Source organism: Sus scrofa, chromosome 13, assembly GCF_054392235.1.
Source record: "Sus scrofa isolate SSC_HxYL_T2T_F1_AM1 chromosome 13, Sscrofa_HxYL_maternal_Yorkshire_Landrace_v2.0, whole genome shotgun sequence".
NCBI classification, from domain to species: domain Eukaryota; kingdom Metazoa; phylum Chordata; class Mammalia; order Artiodactyla; family Suidae; genus Sus; species Sus scrofa.
The window spans coordinates 54,159,768-54,180,063 of NC_139395.1; the positions used below are offsets into that span (position 1 = coordinate 54,159,768).

The window sequence follows — 20,296 nt, forward strand, 5'->3', positions numbered from 1 at the left end:
TTGGATTAGACCTGGGAACTAGATTAGGCCTGGGAACCTCCATATGCCATGGGTGTGGCCCTAAAAAGAAAAAAGATTAAAAAAAAGAAAATAAATTATCACAACATTGTAAATCAACTACACTTCAATAAAACATTTTTAGGAGTCCCATCATGGCACAGTGGTTAACAAATCCGACTAGGAACCATGAGGTTGTGGGTTGGATCCCTGGCTTTGCTCAGTAGTTAGGGATCAGGCGTTGCAGTGAGCTGTGGTGTAGGTCGAGCTGTGGTGTAGGTCACAGACGCGGCTCGCATCCCACCTTGCTGTGGCTCTGGCGTAGGCTGGTGGCTACAGCTCTAATTCGACCCCTAGCCTGGGAACTTCTATATGCCGAGGGTGCAGCCCTAGAAAAGATAAAAAATAAAAATAAAATAAAACATTTTTAAAAAAAGAAATGAAAGCGATCAACCAACATTACCCAATACCAACTTTATTTCCAACACTGCATTATAGGGCTAAATTTTTGGTCTTATCAATAGATGTTAACAAAAATTTGTTTAAAACTTGGGTGGGGGGAAGCAAAAAATGTAGGTGGTATGTCTTTTCAACATCATATGGGGTAACTAAGGAAAATTTAACTGTTTAAAGAGTGTATTCTGTTCACCCCACTGTTTACTACTTAAAGTTGTAGACTGTGAAATTACATGTTAATGCATATTTTTGACCAGTATAAATGCAAGTAATTTCTTTCTAATAAAAAAGATAACTCCAGATGTTACAGTGTATTGTCCTGTATGACATTAACCAGACTTAATCAATACTGGCAATCTTTTGTCAACATTCCTTTCATAAATTATCAACAAATGCTCAGCTTCTCAAATGCTCTTTGAAATAATCTTAACCACCTTACTGGTTCTCACATTAATTAATAAGTAGAATACAATATTTGACACATTTATTTTTATTTTGTATGATAGTCATGTTTTTATTTTTTGTAAATAATAATTTAATAAGGTAAATTTTTAAAAATTGGAGGACAATAGAATGTCAATGTTTTATTTTGATTAGAAAGAACTTTGATTTTAAATTTCCATTCATTATTGCTTTCATCTGTTTTTGCTTACCATCATTTTCCTCAGCATTCATTAGTACATGATCTAACATAACAGGACTCAAAAGTATCTTTTTTTTTTTTTTTGCTTTTTTAGGGCCACACCCACAGCATATGGAGGTTCCCAGGCTAGGGGTCAAATTGAGGATCCTATGTGTCTGCGACCTACACCACAGCTCACGGCAACACTGGATCCTTAACCCACTGAGCAAGGCCAGGGATCGAACCCCCAACCTCCTGGTTCCTAGTTGGATTCATATCCGCTGAGCCACAATGGGAACTCCAATAGTATCTTTTTTTTTTTTTTTTTTGTCATTTTCCTATTTCTTTGGGCCGCTCCCGTGGCATATGGAGTTCCCAGGCTAGGGGTCTAATCGGAGCTATAGCTGCTGGCCTACGCCAGAGCCACAGCAACACGGGATCCAAGCCATGTCTGCGACCTACACCACAGCTCACGGCAACGCCGGATCCTTAACCCACTGAGCAAGGCCAGGGATCGAACCTGCAACCTCATGGTTCCCAGTCAGATTCGTTAACCACTGCACCATGATGGGAACTCCAATAGTATCTTTTAAATAAATGATTTTTAACACCTAAAAAGTAGAAAGGAAATATTCTCAAAGTAAGTTTAATTTCATTAAAATTCATTATCCTTGAGTTCCCACTGTGGCTCAGTGCTTAAGAAACCCAACTAGTATCTATGAGGACGTGGATTCAGTCCCTGGCCTTGCTCAGTGGGTTAAGGATCTGGAGTTGCTATGAGCTGTGGTGTAGGTTGCAGACGTGGCTCGAATCCCATGTAACAGCTACAGCTCCAATTCGACAAAAAAAAAAGACCAAAAAAAATTCATTATCCTCTCTTACCTGAGTGTAATATAACCAAATTGTGTGGAGAGCACCTCTATAGAAGGCTGGAGAAGAAACAAAAGGCCAACTCTATTCTACTGCTTAACAAGTATTAATGACCTAGTGCATGCCATACTCAGTTCTTATCACTGAAGTTACAATAGTAAATACCACCAACAAAAAGTCATTATATAGTCCTTATTTTTCTATTTTGCCATTTACCAATAAAAACCTAATCATCAACTATCATAGTCCCTTACTGCAGAATTTAATTTAAAAAGTATAAAGGAGTCCCCGCTATGGGGCAACGGGATCAACAGTGTCTCTACAGCAGCAGGAACTTGGGTTCGACCCCAATCCCCTTAAGGCTGGTTAAGGATCCAGCATTGTCACACCTGTGGCATACGTGACAGCTCTGGTTGGGATTAAATCTCTGGCCCAGGAACTCCATATGCTTCAGGGCAGCCAAAAAAGAAACCGAAAAGTATAAAACATTAACTCCCTGTAATATTAGGAGTAGGGTCCTGAAAACTCTTATGGTAAAAGAATATAAGGAAAATATTATAAAGAGAGGGAATTAACAAAAAACTAATAAATCAAATTCTGTATCGACTTTTCTAATTCATTTTACAAATATTTATTTAGTATCTACAGTGTGCTCATCATTATTGTTAGTGATTCAGACACATCAATAAATTAAAGATTCCTTGTACAAATACCTCCTTTATAAAATAAAAGTCATGAGGATGTAATGGACAACATGGTAACTATAGTTAATAATACTGTGTTGTATATTTGAAAGTTGCTAAGAGAATAGACCTTAAGGGAGTTCCTACTGTTGTTCAGTGGTAACAAACCCAACTAGTATCCATGAGGATGCAGGTTTGATCCCTGGCCTTGCTCAGTGGGTTAAGGATCCAGCGTTGCCATGAGCTGTAGTGTAGGTGGCAGACACGGTTTGAATTCCACGTTGCTGTGGCTGTGGTGTAGGCCAGGAACTGTAGCTCCAATTTAACCCCTAGCCTTGGAACTTCCATGTGCCATGGCTATGGCCCTAAAAAACCAAAAACCAAAAAAAAAAAAAAAAAAAAAAGAATATATCTTAAAAGTTCTCAGCACAAGAAAAAAAAAATTGCAACTATGTGTGATGATGAATAACTAGACTTATTGTAGTGATCATTTCACAACATATGCAAATATGGAATCAATGTGTTATATAACTAAAACCATTATACTATTCTATGTCAATTATATCTCAATTCAGAAAAAAATATCTTTTACCCCATGAGGATTCCATCCTACTAGGGATGGATGGAAAGAGAAAATAAATGATAAACCTAATAATTTGGCTAATTACATGGTATGCTAAAAGGTAATATGTGCTGTGGGGAAAAAAAGGGAAACTACAGCAGGTTAAGGAGGACCAGAACAACTGGGGAAGCAAAAAGGTTGGAGGTATCAGATAAGATGTCCAGGGCAGGCTCTTGGACATCATAACAATATGAACAAAGAATTTAGGAAAGGAGGAAGTGAGACAAGAATATATATGGATGAAGAACATTGTAGGCAGGGGGATAACTGGAGCAAAGACCCTCTGGCAGAGGAATATGCTGGCTTGCTTGGAAATGTGAATGAAGGATAGCATGGCTAGAGCCTAGTGCACAGGGGGCAAAAGTACTTGGAGGCACGGTCAGAGAAATAAAGAAGAGTGAGATCATGAGAGATCAGAGATAATGAGGAGCCAGATTATATAGTGAATGTAAATGTTTTATCTGAATAAAATGTGGAGGCTTTGCAGAATTTTAAGGAAAGGAGTAACATGATCTGACTTAAGTTTACTCTATTTGTTATATTTAGAACAGATAATGGGTTGGGGTGGGGCAAAGGTAGAAGCAGAGAGTCCTACTAGGGCCTTTTTATAGAAATCCAAGTAAAGAAGATGTAAGTTGTACCAGTGTGGTGTCAATGGGGGTTTGCCATGTGCACTAGATATCCAAGGGAAGATTACAAGTAGGAAGATGTATAATGAATCTTATGTTTGGAAGAGAAGTCTGCACTGGACTTAAACATTTGGGAGTTGCTAGTACACAGATGGTATTTAAAGTCACATATTTTTTATGAGATTTGTTGATAAGATTAATGAAGTCATCAAAAGAATGAGGGCAGAGAGAGAAAAGGACCAATGGCGGAGCCCTAAACTTTAGAACATTAAGAGGTTGAAAAGAATAAAAATTATAAAGGAAAAAATTTAGTGATACTACTAGTGGTATGGGACAATTTGTTTAACTTCCATCTCAAGATGACTTCCAGAGATCATGACGGAACACGGTTATGAAGACAGGGATAATGAATGGTGCTGATCAGAAAAGAAAGGCAGACTATCATGTGGATAAATTTTAAAATGATCAAAGGATTAAATGTTAACAGTAAACTATAACTAAATCCCTAACTAGGAAAAAAGAGAGAAAATAAAAATTATCAATATTTGGAATGGAAAAGGAGTTATCCCTATAGATTCTACTGACATTAAAAAGATAATAAATGCTTTGAGCAACTTTATGGAAATAAATTCAACAACTTTTTAAAAATGAAAAAAATTGCTTGAAAAATACAATTTACCAAAATTGACACAAAATTAAACACAAAATCTGAATATTCCTATACCTATTTTAAAAATTAAAACTGTTTTCAAAATCCTTCCTACAAAGCTTCAGGTCAATAATTTCATAGCACTGGCAAATGTTTCTCTAAAATATTTAAGAAAGAAATAATAACAATCTTTTACAAAACTCTTTGAAAAATAGAGATAAAACTTTGCCTTCGTTTCATAAGGCCAACATAATCCTGATACCGAAACCTGACAAAGGCATTATAAGAAAAGAAGATTAATACCAACATCTTTCCCGAACATAATCTCAAAAATCCTCAATAAAATGTTAACAAATGATAAATTGAATACAGTAAAAGTACTAGTAGAAAACTTTGTGGTGGAATGAGGAAAGCATTTCTAACTATAATTCAAAATCCAGTAGACATAATAGAAAAGAATAGTAGATTAGCTAACTAAAAATAAAAGACTTCTGGTAAGACAAAAGCCACCATAAAGTCAAAAAGCAAATAATTATTTGCAAAATATATCATAGACAAAGCCTAATTTCCCTAATCTCCCTAGACCCATAGTTAAAAAAAGAAACTAATAAATGGATAACAAAAAAGATCAAATGGTTCACAGGTAGGAGTTCCCCTCCTGACTCAGTGGTTAATGAACCTGACTAGTATCCATGAGAATGACGGTTCTATCCCTGGCCTCACTCAGTGAGTTAAGGATCTGGCATTGCTGTGAGCTGTGGTGTAGGTCACAGACGCATCTCGGATGCTGAGTTTCTGTGTCTGTGGTATAGGCCAGCAGCTGCAGCTCCGATTAGACCCCTAGCCTGGGAACTTCCATATGCCATGGGTGTAGCCCTAAAAAGCAAAAACAAAACAAAACAAATAGTTCACAGGCAAAAAAATATAAATTAATATTAAATATATAAATTTATGCTTAATACTTCATGTAATGAGAAAAATGAAAATTCTTCTAGCAGATTAGCAAAAACCCAAGTTTGATGATATTCTGTTGTTAAGGCTGGCAAGAGTATATACTGGTAGAAGCCAATCAGAGTTAATTACACTTCATATTCTAACCTGGAATTTACTCTTCTGCAATTTAACTTGTGGCCACACTTTCACCAATGTATAGGTGCAAAAAAGAATGAAAAAAATTGCAGCTACAATGAGAAAAGATCTCCAAGATAAATTAATCTGAACAAAGGAGGAAAATAATACATACAGTATGCTATTTTTTTTATAAGAAGACAGAAGGATTAGAACATATATTCACATTGTTGGAGTTCCCATTATGGCTCAGTGGGTTAAGGACCTGACATTGTAAGGATGCAGGTTCAATCTCTGGCCTCATTCAGTGGGTTAAGGATCCAGCGGTGCTGCAAGCTATGGCATAGGTCACAGATGCTGCTTGGAACCAGTGTTGCCATAGCTTCGGTGTAGGCTGCAGCTGCAACTCTGATTTGACCCCTGGCCGGGGAACTTCATATGTCATAGCCGTAAAAAGAAAAAAAGAAAAAAACGGGGAACTTCATATGTCATAGCCGTAAAAATAAAAAAAGAAAAAAAAAAGGAATATATATCCACATTTTCATATGTGTTAAAAAAAAAACCCTCTAAAGTATACACAAGAAGGTAATAACACTGATTAAGCTTGTAATGGGTGAGAAATACAGGAAAGATACTTTTTAGGTATATCTTTTATTGTTTTTTCAACCATGCAAATTTATTAACTATTGAAAATAATTGTGAGTAGTTACTTTAAAAAAATTTTTAAGCAGCTTATAGAATCTCTGTGAGTGCTAGACACAGAATAATGCTGAAAACCCAATGACAGAGTTTGCACTCTGAGTATGCTGAGTGCAAATTTGGCACTACCACTAGAACTACTGCCATCACTGCCTCAGGAAGCTGGATGCATTATTTATTGTCACAAAAACTGTCATTATTCTCTCTTTCTAAATGAGGTGACTGAAGCATGAGCAGCTAAATATCTTATACAAGTGGTATATCGCCACTACCAAGTGCAAATTGTGATATAAACCTAGGTAGTGTGCCTCCAAAGCTTTCTCAGCTAACTGTGCTGCTGCCCTTAATAATATAGGCTAACTGGTGTGTTCTCGTAGATTTTACCCTCTTCATATCATGGTACTTGATCATTACAGTCTTTTCTATTTGTCAAACATCATTCTATTGAAGGGATTAATTTTGATGACTTCATCAGGAAAGAATGAGCATGGTTTGTGGAACAGATTAAGTTTTCTGGATTCAGCTTTGGTTTTGCTTTCCAGTCTTTCTATTTCTCTTCATTAGCACCTGATGCAAATAACTCCACTAGGGCTTTCTAAAATGTCATTAAATGTGTTCATACCTTAAAAACTTTTATCTGCTCCATTACTGTAGTGCACATAGTAATAGTAGGATTCTCTTTAGGTTGTTCTTCAAGTTTCTCTTCTTCTCCCAGAGATCCTCTTTTTGCTGCCTTTCTTCTTTCTTGTAATTCCTTCTTTTGCTTTGTTTGGAAAAATTTCAGTGTCTTAAAAATTTCTCGAGAAAACTCATCTACATCAGCTTCCATACTTTCTCCATTAAGGTCCAAAAACCCTCCATCCATCCACCTGAATTGAAAGAAAAGATAATACTAAATTCAGAAAATTTTGGTGTCTGATGGGGCCTTAGAGATTCTTTAGGGTAGGTGCTTCATTTTATAAGAGCAATAATTGAGAACAAGAGCAGTTAACAGTTTTTCTCAGTCACCCAGCTAGGGCTGATGATAAAGACTAAAATCATCGCTTCAGCTATTCTGCATGTGGTAAAATAAGAATCAGGCTGTAAATGGACAACTAACAGTGTCTAAATGCAGATTTGACCCCAAACTTGTAATTTTTTAATTAATTACATTTAAAAAATGAATCTACTATAGAAAACCCAAGTAAGACTTAATTTAGATATTATATTAGTAAAGCCAAGTGGTAGCTTAACAACATTTGATGCTTCTCCTATATGATATTTGGTTCTTCTTCAAAACAGACAGGTAAGTCCTACTTTTAAACACTTATCCAGCAAAATAACAACAATAAAAATCAATGTACAGTTTATACATTTTTAATATAATTTCCTTAATTTTTCATTGTATTACCAGAAATTACCGTTTTTCTGTTCGCTGCCACTTCAAAACCAAATTAAAAAACTTCTGATAGGGCTCGATGTTAACTTTTAATTTATCCAGTTCAGGATATTTTGTCAGTTCCCATTTGAAAAGTTCCTCTTCTTTATTAATAAACTGAACAGCTTCTTCAGATTCCTGAATTCGTTTTTGTAGTTGTCTTACATCTGTCACATACTGAAAGCAAACAATTTTCTATCTCAAGAAATATCCACGTAATGTTATAAAAATAAGATTATATAATACTGCATAGGCTGTGTCCTTGCATTTATATAGCAACTTTAAATACCAATTTCAAAACATTACTATGACAAAAAGCAAAATATATGGTTATGTCTATTTTATAAATAGAAAATTAAGTCACAAAAATGACTAAGTAATTAGCAGCAGTTCCAGGCCTAAGCGTCAGGCCCCTGTTGCCTTAGTAAGCACACATTTTCTGTATTTTTACATTAATGAAAACATGTCCTGTATTAATCTATAAGCCTACCAATAGCTACTATCTTACATATTTATCAGACCTGTTGCATGCGTTCCAGTTCTGCAAATTCTGCAAACTCTTCCATGCGGCGTGACTCCTTTTCTATTTCCAAAATCAGTTTCTCTCTCTTGGCTATTAGCTCATTTTCTTTTTTATGTTTAGCATTCTCAATGAGCTTTTTAAAAGACAATTTAATCATGTTAATTATTTTTTCCAAAGAGAAGAATTAGCAAATCTAAATGCTTTGTATAGTAACAAAACCATGAGTGAAGTAAAAATAAAACATTATGAAAAAATAAAACACAGACTTGAAATTGGATTGTTACGATCATTATACAACTACAGATGTGATAAATTCATTTGAGTAATAAAAAATAAAAAAAAAAATAAAATAAAACATAGACTGTTATAAAAATGCAAAGAAAAATAAACCACACAGGAAAAAAAACTTTCCAGTTTCTTCAAAGTGACTATAACAATTATTATTTACTAAATATATACTTTATTTAACAGATTCTAGGAAAAAAATAACAGCTACCATTGATTGAGCACTTATTATGTCATGAATTATTAAATGCCTTACCTACATTGCTATAAGTATTATTATCTTCATTTCAGAGATGAATAAATTTAGAGTTATAGAGTTTAAAAGACATGTCCAATGTCATGAAATTATAAAAGTCAATAGCTGGATTAAAACCTGGTTTATCTGACTGAACTCCATGCTTTCCATTACTATACTACCTCACTTTCCAGTTTAGGAGAAACTAGTATACATCAAGACTCTTTCAAAATAAAAACTATATTGTCTTTATTAAATCCCAAATCTTCTACTTCTTACTGGGAAAGTGACTTAATGTCTCTGAGACTCATTTTTCTCATTTATGAAATAGGAACAATAGGAATACCTGGGACTTTGTGAGTATTAAATGATTTAACAAATAGAAAATACTTAGCACAGTGCTTACTCATTATTATTATTAACTTGTATAATAGTTCTGAATTTTTCATGTCAGTCCCACTTTTTACAACCTTGGGAGTTAGGCCTAACAGCCTGTTCTAAGTCTGCAGGGCTACAAATGTTTCTAACCCCAAACTCATACCGACACATGAAGTTACTTTTTAAAGGCAGATGGAAAGTATGCATGAAAATTAAACGAACACTGTGCTTAAAACACACACTTCTAACCCCAAACTCATACCGACACATGAAGTTACTTTTTAAAGGCAGATGGAAAGTATGCATGAAAATTAAACGAACACTGTGCTTAAAATATCAGAAAACAGGAGTTCCCATTGTGGCTCAGCAGGTTAAGAATTCCACTAGTATCCATGAGGATGTGGGTTCGATCCCTGGCCCCGCTCAGTGAGTTAAGGATCTGGCATTGCCACAAGCTATGGTGTAGGCCATAGATGCAGCTCAGATCCCAAGCTGCTGTGTCTGTGGCGTAGGCCCAGCAGCTGCAGCTCTGATTCGACCTCTAGCCTGGGAACTTCCATATGCCACAGGTATGTCCCTAAAAAGAAAAAAAAAAGTCAGAATACAAAAATACATCCTGAAAAATATACTTACCTCATCATTTTCATCAAAGATGGGATTAATTTTTGAAGGCCACATAAGAACAGCTGAATTTAAAGCTAAGTCTTCTGGAGAAAATAGAAATATATCTAAAAGGTAACTCATCCGGCGTCTGGATTCCTATAGAAGAAACTCCAGATATATTAAACTATACAGAAAGTATGAGGCATTATGAAAAAGAGAAAAATGATTTCTAATACTCTTTGAAATCTCAATCTGACTCAGATTATTAACTGATATTCTATGTCACCCAAATCACATAAGTAATTTCAACAAGTGTAGTATTATTCATTTGGCTTCATACCTCAAATTGCAGATCTTTGTACCAAAAATAAAGCTTTTTAAAAGTTTTCTCTTGCAGTTGACTTAACATAAAAGTACTCTTGATCCTCCTTGTATATGACTGAAAATTGTAATCAAATATGCAGCTTTTGTTCAGCAACACTTTAATTTTTTTATTTTAAAGAATTTTACATTCTTTATTCTTATGTATTTAATTTAAAATTTTTTTTTCTGGAGTTCCCGTCGTGGCGCAGTGGTTAACGAATCCGACTAGGAACCATGAGGTTGCGGGTTCAGTCCCTGCCCTTGCTCAGTGGGTTAAGGATCCGGCGTTGCCATGAGCTGTGGTGGAGGTCGCAGATGCGGCTCGGATCCCGCGTTGCTGTGGCTCTGGCCTAGGCCGTAGGCCGGTGGCTGCAGCTCCGATTCAACCCCTAGCCTGGGAACCTCCATATGCCGCAAGAGCGGCCCAAGAAATAGCAAAAAAAAAAAAAAAAAAAAAAAAAAAAAAATTTTTTTTTCTTTTTAGGGCCTCACCCACAGCATACGAAAATTCCCAGGCTGGAGGTCAAATTGGAGCTGCAGTTGCTGGCCTATGTCACAGACACAACAATGCCAGATCCAAGCCACATCTGCAACCTACACCACAGCTCACAACAACACTGGAATCTTAACTGAGCAAGGGGATCAAACCTGCATCCGCATGGATACTGGTCAGGTTCATTACTACTGAGCTACAACAGGAACTCCCTGTTCTTGAATCTTTGGTGACAAAGATTTTAGCATCTCTTATTTTTTGTTTTGCATCTTCGGTGACATTACCGTCTTTTTTTGCCCACCGTTAGCATAAAGAAATTATCCAGAAAGAGTTTAGGAGTGAAACTCTACAAAGAAAAAAGGTTTTAGAAATGTACAATACTTGAAGACAAAATCAAAACTGTCATTATTTATAAGTCATGTAATGTAATATGTAGACATTCCAAAAAAATATTCAGATAAACTATTAAAATGTAAAAGAGAAATTAAAAATACATAAATTTTAAAGTTAAAATACTTAAATAAAATTTTAATTAAGAAAAACTTTAGCAATAGCTATTAATTTGCACATAAAAATACATTTATATATTATACTATAAAATATAAAAAGTATAAAATAAATATCCATAAGTTCATGTAAAAATGAATGAATAAATTAATAAGAGGGGGAGAAGAAACAAATCTCCCATGCTGAATAACTACAAATAAGTGATAAAGTTACTCTACTTTAAAGGAGAGCACAAATCCCCTGTTCTTAAGTGTGCCTGCATATAGTGACTCCCTACCAAAGATGACAGCATAAAAAGGAGGAGAAAAAGAGTAGAGACATGATAAACAGTACTTCAGTCTGGTGATCAAGGTCAACATCAACAGCAATAAGTCATGTTGATAATGTGTACCCTTGATATGATGTGACAAAAACGACACTTCACTCTTGTGATTCTCCTCCTAAAAACCCACTAGCCCATTATAGTCATGAGAAAAATATCAAATTCCAATTTTTCAAAACTGCTAAGATAATCAAAAACAAGGAAGTCCAAGAAGAGCCTAAGGAGACATGACAACTGGATGCAATATGGTATCTTAGACGAGTTGCTAAAATAGATAAAGAATTTAGTAAAAACTAAGGAAATCTGAAGTTCCTGCTGTGGGGCACCGGGATAAGGATCCAGCATTGCTGCAGCTGTGACATAAGGTCACAGCTACGGCTTGAATTTGATCCCCCAGACTGGGAATGTACATATGCTGAGGAAGCAGCCAAAAAAAAAAAAAAAAAAAAAGTAAGGAAATCTGAGTAAACTATGCACTTTAATTAATAACATATCAATATTGGTTTATTAATTCTAACAAATTTACCATATAAATCTAAGATGTTAATAATGAGAAAACTGAGTGTGTAAGGGGGTATGTATAATATGGGAACCTTCTGTACTATCTGCTCACTTTTGCTATGTCTAAAACTGTTCTAGGAGTTCTCATCGTGGCTTAGAGGTAACAAATCTGACTAGTATCCATGAGGACCCAGGTTTGATCCCTGGCCTTGCTCGGTGGGCTAAGGTCCGGTGTTGCTGTGAACTGTGCTGTACGTTGCAGACACAGCTTGGATTCCCCATTGTTGCGGTTGTGGCAAAGGCCTGCAACTGTAGCTCTGATTCAACACCTAGCCTGGGAACCTCCATATGCCCAGGTGTGGCCCTAAAAAATAATAATAATAAATAAATAAATAAAACTGTTCTAAAAAGTAAAGTTTAGGAGTTCCCATCATGGCGCAGTGGAAATGAATCCAACTAGGAACCATGAGGTTGCGGGTTCAATCCCTGGCCTCGCTCAGTGGGTTAAGGATCTGGCATTGCCGTGAAGGTTGCAGATGTGCTTGCATCCTGCTCGTTGCCGTGGCTGTTGTGTAGGCTGGCAGCTGTTGCTCTGATTCAACCCCTCGCCTGGGAACCTCCATATGCTGCTAGTGCGGCCCTAAAAAGCAAAAAAATAGAACAAAATAAAATAAAGTCTATTAAGTATTCTATATAATTAATGATATTTCTGTATTAAAGTAACTAAGAAGAAATGAAAAAATTAAAAATATAATTTAAAATAGCATTAAAAATGTTAAGTACCTGAAAATATAACTAATAAAAGATGTGCACAACCTCTACAGAGAAAATTATAAAATATTGAGAGATATTAGAAAAAAGGTAAAAAATAAAAGATATATCATGAACTGGAAGACTTCGAAATGTATGTACCAATTCTCTCCATCTATTTAATGAATTTTTAATCAAAATCCCAACAGATGTTTGTGAAATATGAAAAACTGATTCCAAATTTTATATTGGAGATATGCTAATTCTCTAAATTTATTATCAATTTTATGCAATATCAATCAAATTCCTAAAAGATTGTTCTGTGGACTATGATCATCAAATTCTAAAATTTATATGAAAATATTAAGGGCCAGGAACAAGCAAGAAACTTAATAAAGAATAGAATGGAGGAGTATCAAGACTTATTACTGCTATTACAATTAAGCTGTTATAGGAGTTTCCTCTGTGGTGCAGTGGGTTAAGAATCCAACTGCAGGAGCTCAGGTCACTGCAGGGGTGTGGGTTTGATCCCCAGCTTGATGCAGTGGGTTAAAGGATCCCGCATTGCCGGATATGTATGGCAAAGGTCGTAACTGTGGCTCAGATTCAATCCCTGGCCCAGGAACTTTCATCTTGCCATGGTTGTGGTCATAAAATGTTTTTTAAAAAAGCTGTTGTAAGTAAGTCAGTATAGTATTGCTATAAGGATAGACAAAAAAGCCAATAAAGCAGAACAGAATGTCTTAAAACAGATCTGTACATATATGGATACTTGATACATAACAGTGATAGCACTGCAGAGCAGTGGAGAAAGTATATTCTCTTCAGTAAATATATAATTGCTCACACAAATGAAAAAATACCTAAATAGGACCTCACATCATGCACAAAAATAAAATTTGGGAAGACTGAAAACCTAAACCTGAAAGGCAAAACTAAACAGCTTCTAGAAAAGGATTCAAGAAAAAAATTTTGATGACCCTGGGTAGAAAAGGATTTCTTAAACAAGACACAGAAATCACTAGCTATGAAAGAAAAGATTGCTCCATTTGACTGCATTAAAGTTAAGAACTTCTGGGAATTCCCTAGTGGCCTAGCAGTTAAGGACTCAGCACTGTCACTGCTATGGTTCAGGTCAATCCCTAGCCCAGAAACTTTCACATGCTGCAGGAATGACCAAAAAAAACTTAAGAACTTATGTTCATCAAAACACCATTAAATATTAAAATAAGAAGAATTAAAACAGGAAGCTCAGCGAGTTAAGAACCCAACTAGTATCCATGAGGGTTAAGGATCTGGCATTGCTGTGAGCTGTGGTGTAGGTCGCAGACTCAGCTCAGATCCTGTGTTGCTGTGGCTGTGGTACAGACTAGTAGCTGCAGCTCTGATTCAACCCCTAGCCCAGTAACTTCCATGCCACAGGTACAGCACTAAAAAAGAAAAAAATAATAAATTACAGAGTAAAAGAAAGATAATATTTATCAACAATATATTCAAAAATAATACCATGAACTACATACTTAAAAATGGTTAAGATGGGGAGTTCCCATGTGGCTCAGTGGGCTAAGAATCTGGCATTGTCACTGCTATGGCTCTGGTTGTGGCTTTGGCACAGGTTTGATCCCTGGCTCAGGAATTTTCACATGCCACAGGCACAGCCAAAAAAATGGTTAAGATGGTAAATTTTGGGGGCGGAGCAAGATGGTGGAAGAGTAAGCGATCACACTCACCCTCTCACAAATACATCAAAAAACACACCTACATGTAAAAGGACTCACACAGAACATCAACTGAATGCCGGCAGAAGAATTTAAATCTCCGAAAAGGGCAAGAAATTCTTGACATAACTGAGTAGAACAAAAGAAAAAAAAAAGAGAGAGAAAAGGAATCAGGACTGCACTAGCATTCCAGAGAGGGAGCTGTGAAAGAGAAAAGATACCCACACCCTGGGAAACCACCTAACCAATGGAAAGATTAGCTGAGTTAAAGGGACCACAAAGTTGTCAAGAAAAGCGCAGCAGCAGGTCTGAGAACAGAAAAGCAGAGTGAGAGACGCACAGATCATCTGAACCACAGGCACAGACACCACAGCCTCAGACGCTCGGGTGGGGCTGGGCGCTGAGACTTAGGCTCCAGTGGTCAGTCTCCGGGAGAGAGCTGGGGTTGGCGATGTGGAGACAGCCTAAGGGGCTAAGGAGCAGTGTGCCACAGGCAGTGAACGGTATGCTAAGGGCTGGGGAATGGAAAACCACAGCAGAGGGAACCCAGGAAAAGGTCCAGACGCCCAGGAGAGGCAAGGCGCCATTTGGGGAGGATGAGCGGAGGAGGGGCCATAGGAAACTCCTTGTGCCCAAGCGTGCACACGTGCCCACTGGCTCGCAGAGGGCAGAGCATCCCAGGCTCAGCACCCCTGTGGCCAGAAGCCACTTGCTAGCCCATCATGGACAGGGTGTCTCTGGCCGGGGGAAGCCGCTTGTTGGCCTGTGGTGGACTGGACATGCAGGTGGCGGGAGCAAACCGCCACAGTTATCCGTGACTCGAGAGGTAGCCGTAGCCCACCACCACTGGAGATCAAAAATCACTTGCAGCCCCAACCACCTCAGAGGGCATCACAGAGAAGGACATTATGATGGAACACCACCTGATGTTGCTCTCGCTCCCCTGGAGGCACACCCACCCTGCAGCTGCCACTGCCAAACGTTCTGGGAAGTGCCCAGATGCTTGATCACTGTCCCTCCCCAGAAACCTGCAACTAAGAGCACCTTGTGCAGCATATCCTGTGGGGGCTAAGCAGAACGAGGTGCTTCTTCCATGGTTTACAGGTGGCAGGGGCAAACCACCACAGTTATCTCTGGCTCCAGAGGTGGTAGTGGCCCAACACCACTAGGGGTCAGTGAACAGGCATGACTTGCAGCCCCAATCACCTCAAGGGCATCACAGAGGAGGGCATTGTGACCGAATACCACCTGTCGGTGCTCTCACACCCTTGGGAACACACCAGCCCTGCTGCTGCCACTGCTGAATGTTCCAACCAGTACCCATATGCCAGATCTGTTGCTTCCCAGGACCTTGCAACTAGGAGCAGCCTGTACAGCACCTCCTATGTGGGCTAAGTGAGACAAATCGCTTATACATGGTCTACAGGTGGCAGAGGCAAACCACTGCAGTTATCACTAACACTAGAGCCGGTCATGGCTCGCTCCCACTAGGGGGTCCCTGAACAGGCACCACCTGTGGTTCCAATCACCTCAGAGGAGGGCACTGCAATCCAACATGAGCTGTTGTTGCTCTCACCCCCCTGGGAACTCACACACCCTGCTGCTGCTACTACCAAATGCTCTGGTCACCCTGCAGATCCTTCTAAGCTCATTACCACTTCCCAGGGCCCTACAAATAGGAGTAGCCTGTGCCACCTTCCTGCAGGTCTTTGCTTCTGTTGAGAGCCCAATGACCAGGCACTAATTGCTAGCCCTACCCATTGCCTACTTCTCCCTGAAAACACACTGAGCATCCTGGGAATAACAGCCTGCTCACACTGAAGAAAGAGACACCAAATATTCAAACTCCCACAACAAAAATAAATAGTTACCCCCAAAAAATACAAATGGGTATTCTTGCATAGAAATAGCCTCACAAGACTACGGTTTGGCTTCCCCAAACTCACAGAAAAAGAAAAACACACGCAAGATTAATAAGCTCAGAAACCATTCCCAGTTAAAGCAAAAGGAGAATTCACCTAAAGCAGTCAACAATGAAACAGACCTCTGCAGTCTGACAGACATTGAGTTCAAAAGGGAGACAGTGAAAATACTGAAGAAATTAAGAGAGAATATGAACAATAATGCAGATTACTTTAGAAAGGAACTAGAAAATATAAGGAGGTGCCAAGAAAAACTAGAAAACTCATTTGCGGAGATACAAACTGAGCTAAAGGCAATAAAGACCAGAATGAATAATGCAGAGGAACGAATTCGTGATGTGGAAGATAGAATCACGGAAATCACCCAAACAGGACAACAGACACAAAACCAAATGAAAAACCATGAAAGCAATATAAGAGACCTATGGTATTATACAAAGCAGGCCAATCTACACATAATAGGAATTCCAGAAAGAGAAGAAAAAGAAAAGGGGATTGACAATATATTTGAAGAAATTATGGCTGAAAACTTTCCAAATCTAAAGGATACTGATAACAAGATACAGGAAGCACAGAGGGCCCCAAACAAGTTGAACCCAGACAGGCCCACACCAAGACATATTATAATAAAAACGGAAAAAGTTAAAAATAAAGAGAGGATTTTAAAGGCAGCAAGAGAAAGCAAATCATTAATTATGAGGGAACCCCAATAAGGCTATCAGCTAATTTCTCTACAGAAACTCTACAGGCCAGAAGGGAGTGGCAAGATATATTTAAAGTGCTGAAAGGAAAAAAATCTGCAACCTAGAATACTCTATCCGGCAAGAATATCATTTAAAATAGAAGGGGAAATAAAGAATTTATCCAACAAACAAAAGCTAAAAGAGTACAGCAATACTAAACCCATTCTAAAAGAAATACTGAAAGGGCTTCTAAATTAAAAAAAAAGAAGAAGAAGAACTAGGATGGAGGAAACCACAATTGGAAAGCAGTCACTTAAATAAGCCAGCATACAGATCTAAGCACGAAGATGTTAAAAAAAAAAAAAAAAAAGACATCAAAACCATACAGTGTGGGGAAGGGAAGTAAGGAAATATAGATTCTTTTTTTATTTTAATGATGTGTTTGAGCCTATTTGACTATCAGGCTAAAGCAAGTAGGTATAGGAAAGGGTTAACATACATAAAAAACAGGGTAATCACAAATCAAAACCGAATATTACCTTCACAAAAACTGAAAAGTACTCAAGCATAATAAATGGGAACCATTCAACCAAAAAAAAGAAAAGAAGAAAAGAGAAACATAGAATCAACTGGAAAACAAGGTTTTAAAATGGCAATAAATACATATCTACCAATAATCACATGAAATGTCAATGGACTGATGCTCCACTCAAAAGGCACAGAGTGGAAGATTGGATAAAAAAGAAAAAAACCTTCAATCTGCTGTCTACCAGAGACTCACTTTAGGGCAAAGAACACATATAGACTGAAAGTGAGGGGATGGGAAAAGGTATTTCATGCCAATGGTCAAGATAGGAAAGCAGGAATTGCAATACTCATTTCAGACAAAATAGACTTTAAAATGAAGGCCATAAAGAAAGACAAAGAAGGACACTATTTAATGGTTAAAGGATCCATTCAGAAAGAGGTTATTACAATTGTCAATATATATGCCCCTAATATAGGAGCACACAGATACCAACAACAAATACTAACAGACATAAAAGGAGAAATCAGTGGGAATACAATCATAGTAGGAGACTTTAACACCACACTCACACCAATGCACTGATCCTCTAGACAGAAAATCAGCAAGGCAATAGAGATCCTAAAGGAAACAATAGAAAAGTTAGGCTTAATCAACATTTTCAGGACATTACATCCAAAAAAATCAGAATATACATTCTTCTCAAGTGTACATGGAACATTCTCAAGGATTGAACACATACTGGGGCGCAAAACTAACCTCAACAAATTTAAGAGTATAGAAATTATTTCAAGTATCTTCTCTGACCACGATGGCATGAAACTAGAAATCAAACACAGGAAAAGAAATGAGAAAAAACTGACTACATGGAGACTAAACAACATGCTACTAAAAAACCAATGGGTCAATGAGGAAATTAAGAAGAAAATTTTAAAATACCTCAAGAAAAATGATAATGAAGACACATCCACTCAAAATCTATGGTATGTCACAAAACCAGTGCTCAGAAAGAAATTCATAGCAATACAGGCCTTCCACAAAAAAGAAGAAAAATCTCAAATTGGCAACTTAACCCACCACTTAAATGCATTAGAAAAAGAAGAACAAACAAAACCTAAAGTCAGCAGAAGGAAGGAAATCATAAAGATCAGAGAGGAAATCAATACAACAGAGTTTCACAAAACAAGAGAAAAAAATTAATAAAACCAAGAACTGGTTCTTTGAAAAGGTAAATAAAATTGACAAACCTCTGGCTAGACTCATTAAGAAGACAAAAGAAAAAACCCAAATAAACAAAATCAGAAATGAAAAAGAAGAAGTCACAATGGATACTACAGAAATATAAAAAACCATGAGAGAGGAGTTCCCGTCGTGGCGCAGTGGTTGACGAATCCGACTAGGAACCATGAGGTTGCGGGTTCAGTCCCTGCCCTTGCTCAGTGGGTTAACGATCCGGCGTTGCCGTGAGCTGTGGTGTAGGTTGCAGATGCGGCTCGGATCCCGCATTGCTGTGGCTCTGGTGTAGGCCGGTGGCTACAGCTCCGATTCAACCCCTAGCCTGGGAACCTCCATATGCCACGGGAGCGGCCCAAGAAATAGCAACAACAACAACAAAAAGACAAAAGACAAAAGACAAAAAAAAAAAAAAAAGAAAAAAACCATGAGAGAATACTATGAACAATTGTATGCCAACAAATTTGACAACCTAGAAGAAATGGACAACTTCCTAGAGACTTACAGCCTGCCAAAACTGAATCAAGAAATAGATCAACTGAACAGACTGATCACTAGAAATGAAATTGAATATGTCATAAAAAACACTCCCTGTAAAAAAAAAAAGTCCAGGACCAGATGGCTTCCCAGGTGAATTCTACCAAAATACAAAGAGGAAGTTTTACCCATCCTCCTTAAACTTTTTCAAAAGGTTGAAGAAGGAACACTCCCAAAGACATTCTATGATACCAGCATCACCCTAATTCCAAAATAAGACAAAGATACCGCCAAAAAAGAAAACTATGGGCCAATATCTTTGATGAATATAGACGCAAAAATTTTCAACAAAATTTTAGCCAACCGAATCCAACAGCATAGAAACATACACCATGACCAGGTGGGATTCATCCCAGGTTCACAAGGATGGTTCAATATACACAAATCAATCAACGTCATATACCACATTATCAAAAGAAAAGTCAAAAACCACATGATCGTCTAAATAGATGAAGAAAAAGCATTTGACAAAGTCCAACATCCATTCATGATCAAAACTCTTACCAAAGTGGGTATAGAGGGAACATACCTTAAAATAATAAAAGCCATTTATCACAAACCCACAGCAAATATAATACTCAATGGAGAAAAGCTGAAAGCCTTCCCACTAAAATCTGGAACAAGACAAGGATGCCCACTCTCACCACTTTTATTCAACATAGTACTGGAAGTCCTAACCATAGCAATCAGACAAACAAAAGAAATAAAAGGCATCCAAATAGGAAGAGAAGAGGTAAAACTGTCACTGTATGCAGATTACATGATACTATACATAGAAAACCCTAGGGACTTAACCCAAACACTACTTGAACCAATCAACAAATTCAGCAAAGTAGCAGGATATAAGAATAATATTCAGAAATCGGTCATATTTCTGTATACTAACAATGAAATATTAGAAAAGGAATACAAAAATACAATACCTTTTAAAATTGAACCCCAAAAAATCAAATACCTGGGTATACACCTGACCAAGAAGGCAAAAGACTTAAATGCTAAGAACTA

General features: G+C 37.4%; 1 protein-coding gene across 1 annotated transcript in view; it reads right to left on the reverse strand.

Moving 5' to 3' along the window:
* Window positions 1–20,296, reverse strand: part of DNAH12 (dynein axonemal heavy chain 12) — a 246,824-nt gene that overhangs the window by 176,225 nt on the left and 50,303 nt on the right. The window contains exons 15-18 of the mRNA XM_084988686.1: window positions 9,767–9,892; window positions 8,234–8,368; window positions 7,696–7,889; window positions 6,918–7,164 (exon numbers count right to left, since the gene is read on the reverse strand). Of these exons, the coding sequence (XP_084844812.1) occupies window positions 6,918–7,164; window positions 7,696–7,889; window positions 8,234–8,368; window positions 9,767–9,892 (702 nt within the window). The remainder of the gene's footprint in view (window positions 1–6,917; window positions 7,165–7,695; window positions 7,890–8,233; window positions 8,369–9,766; window positions 9,893–20,296) is intronic.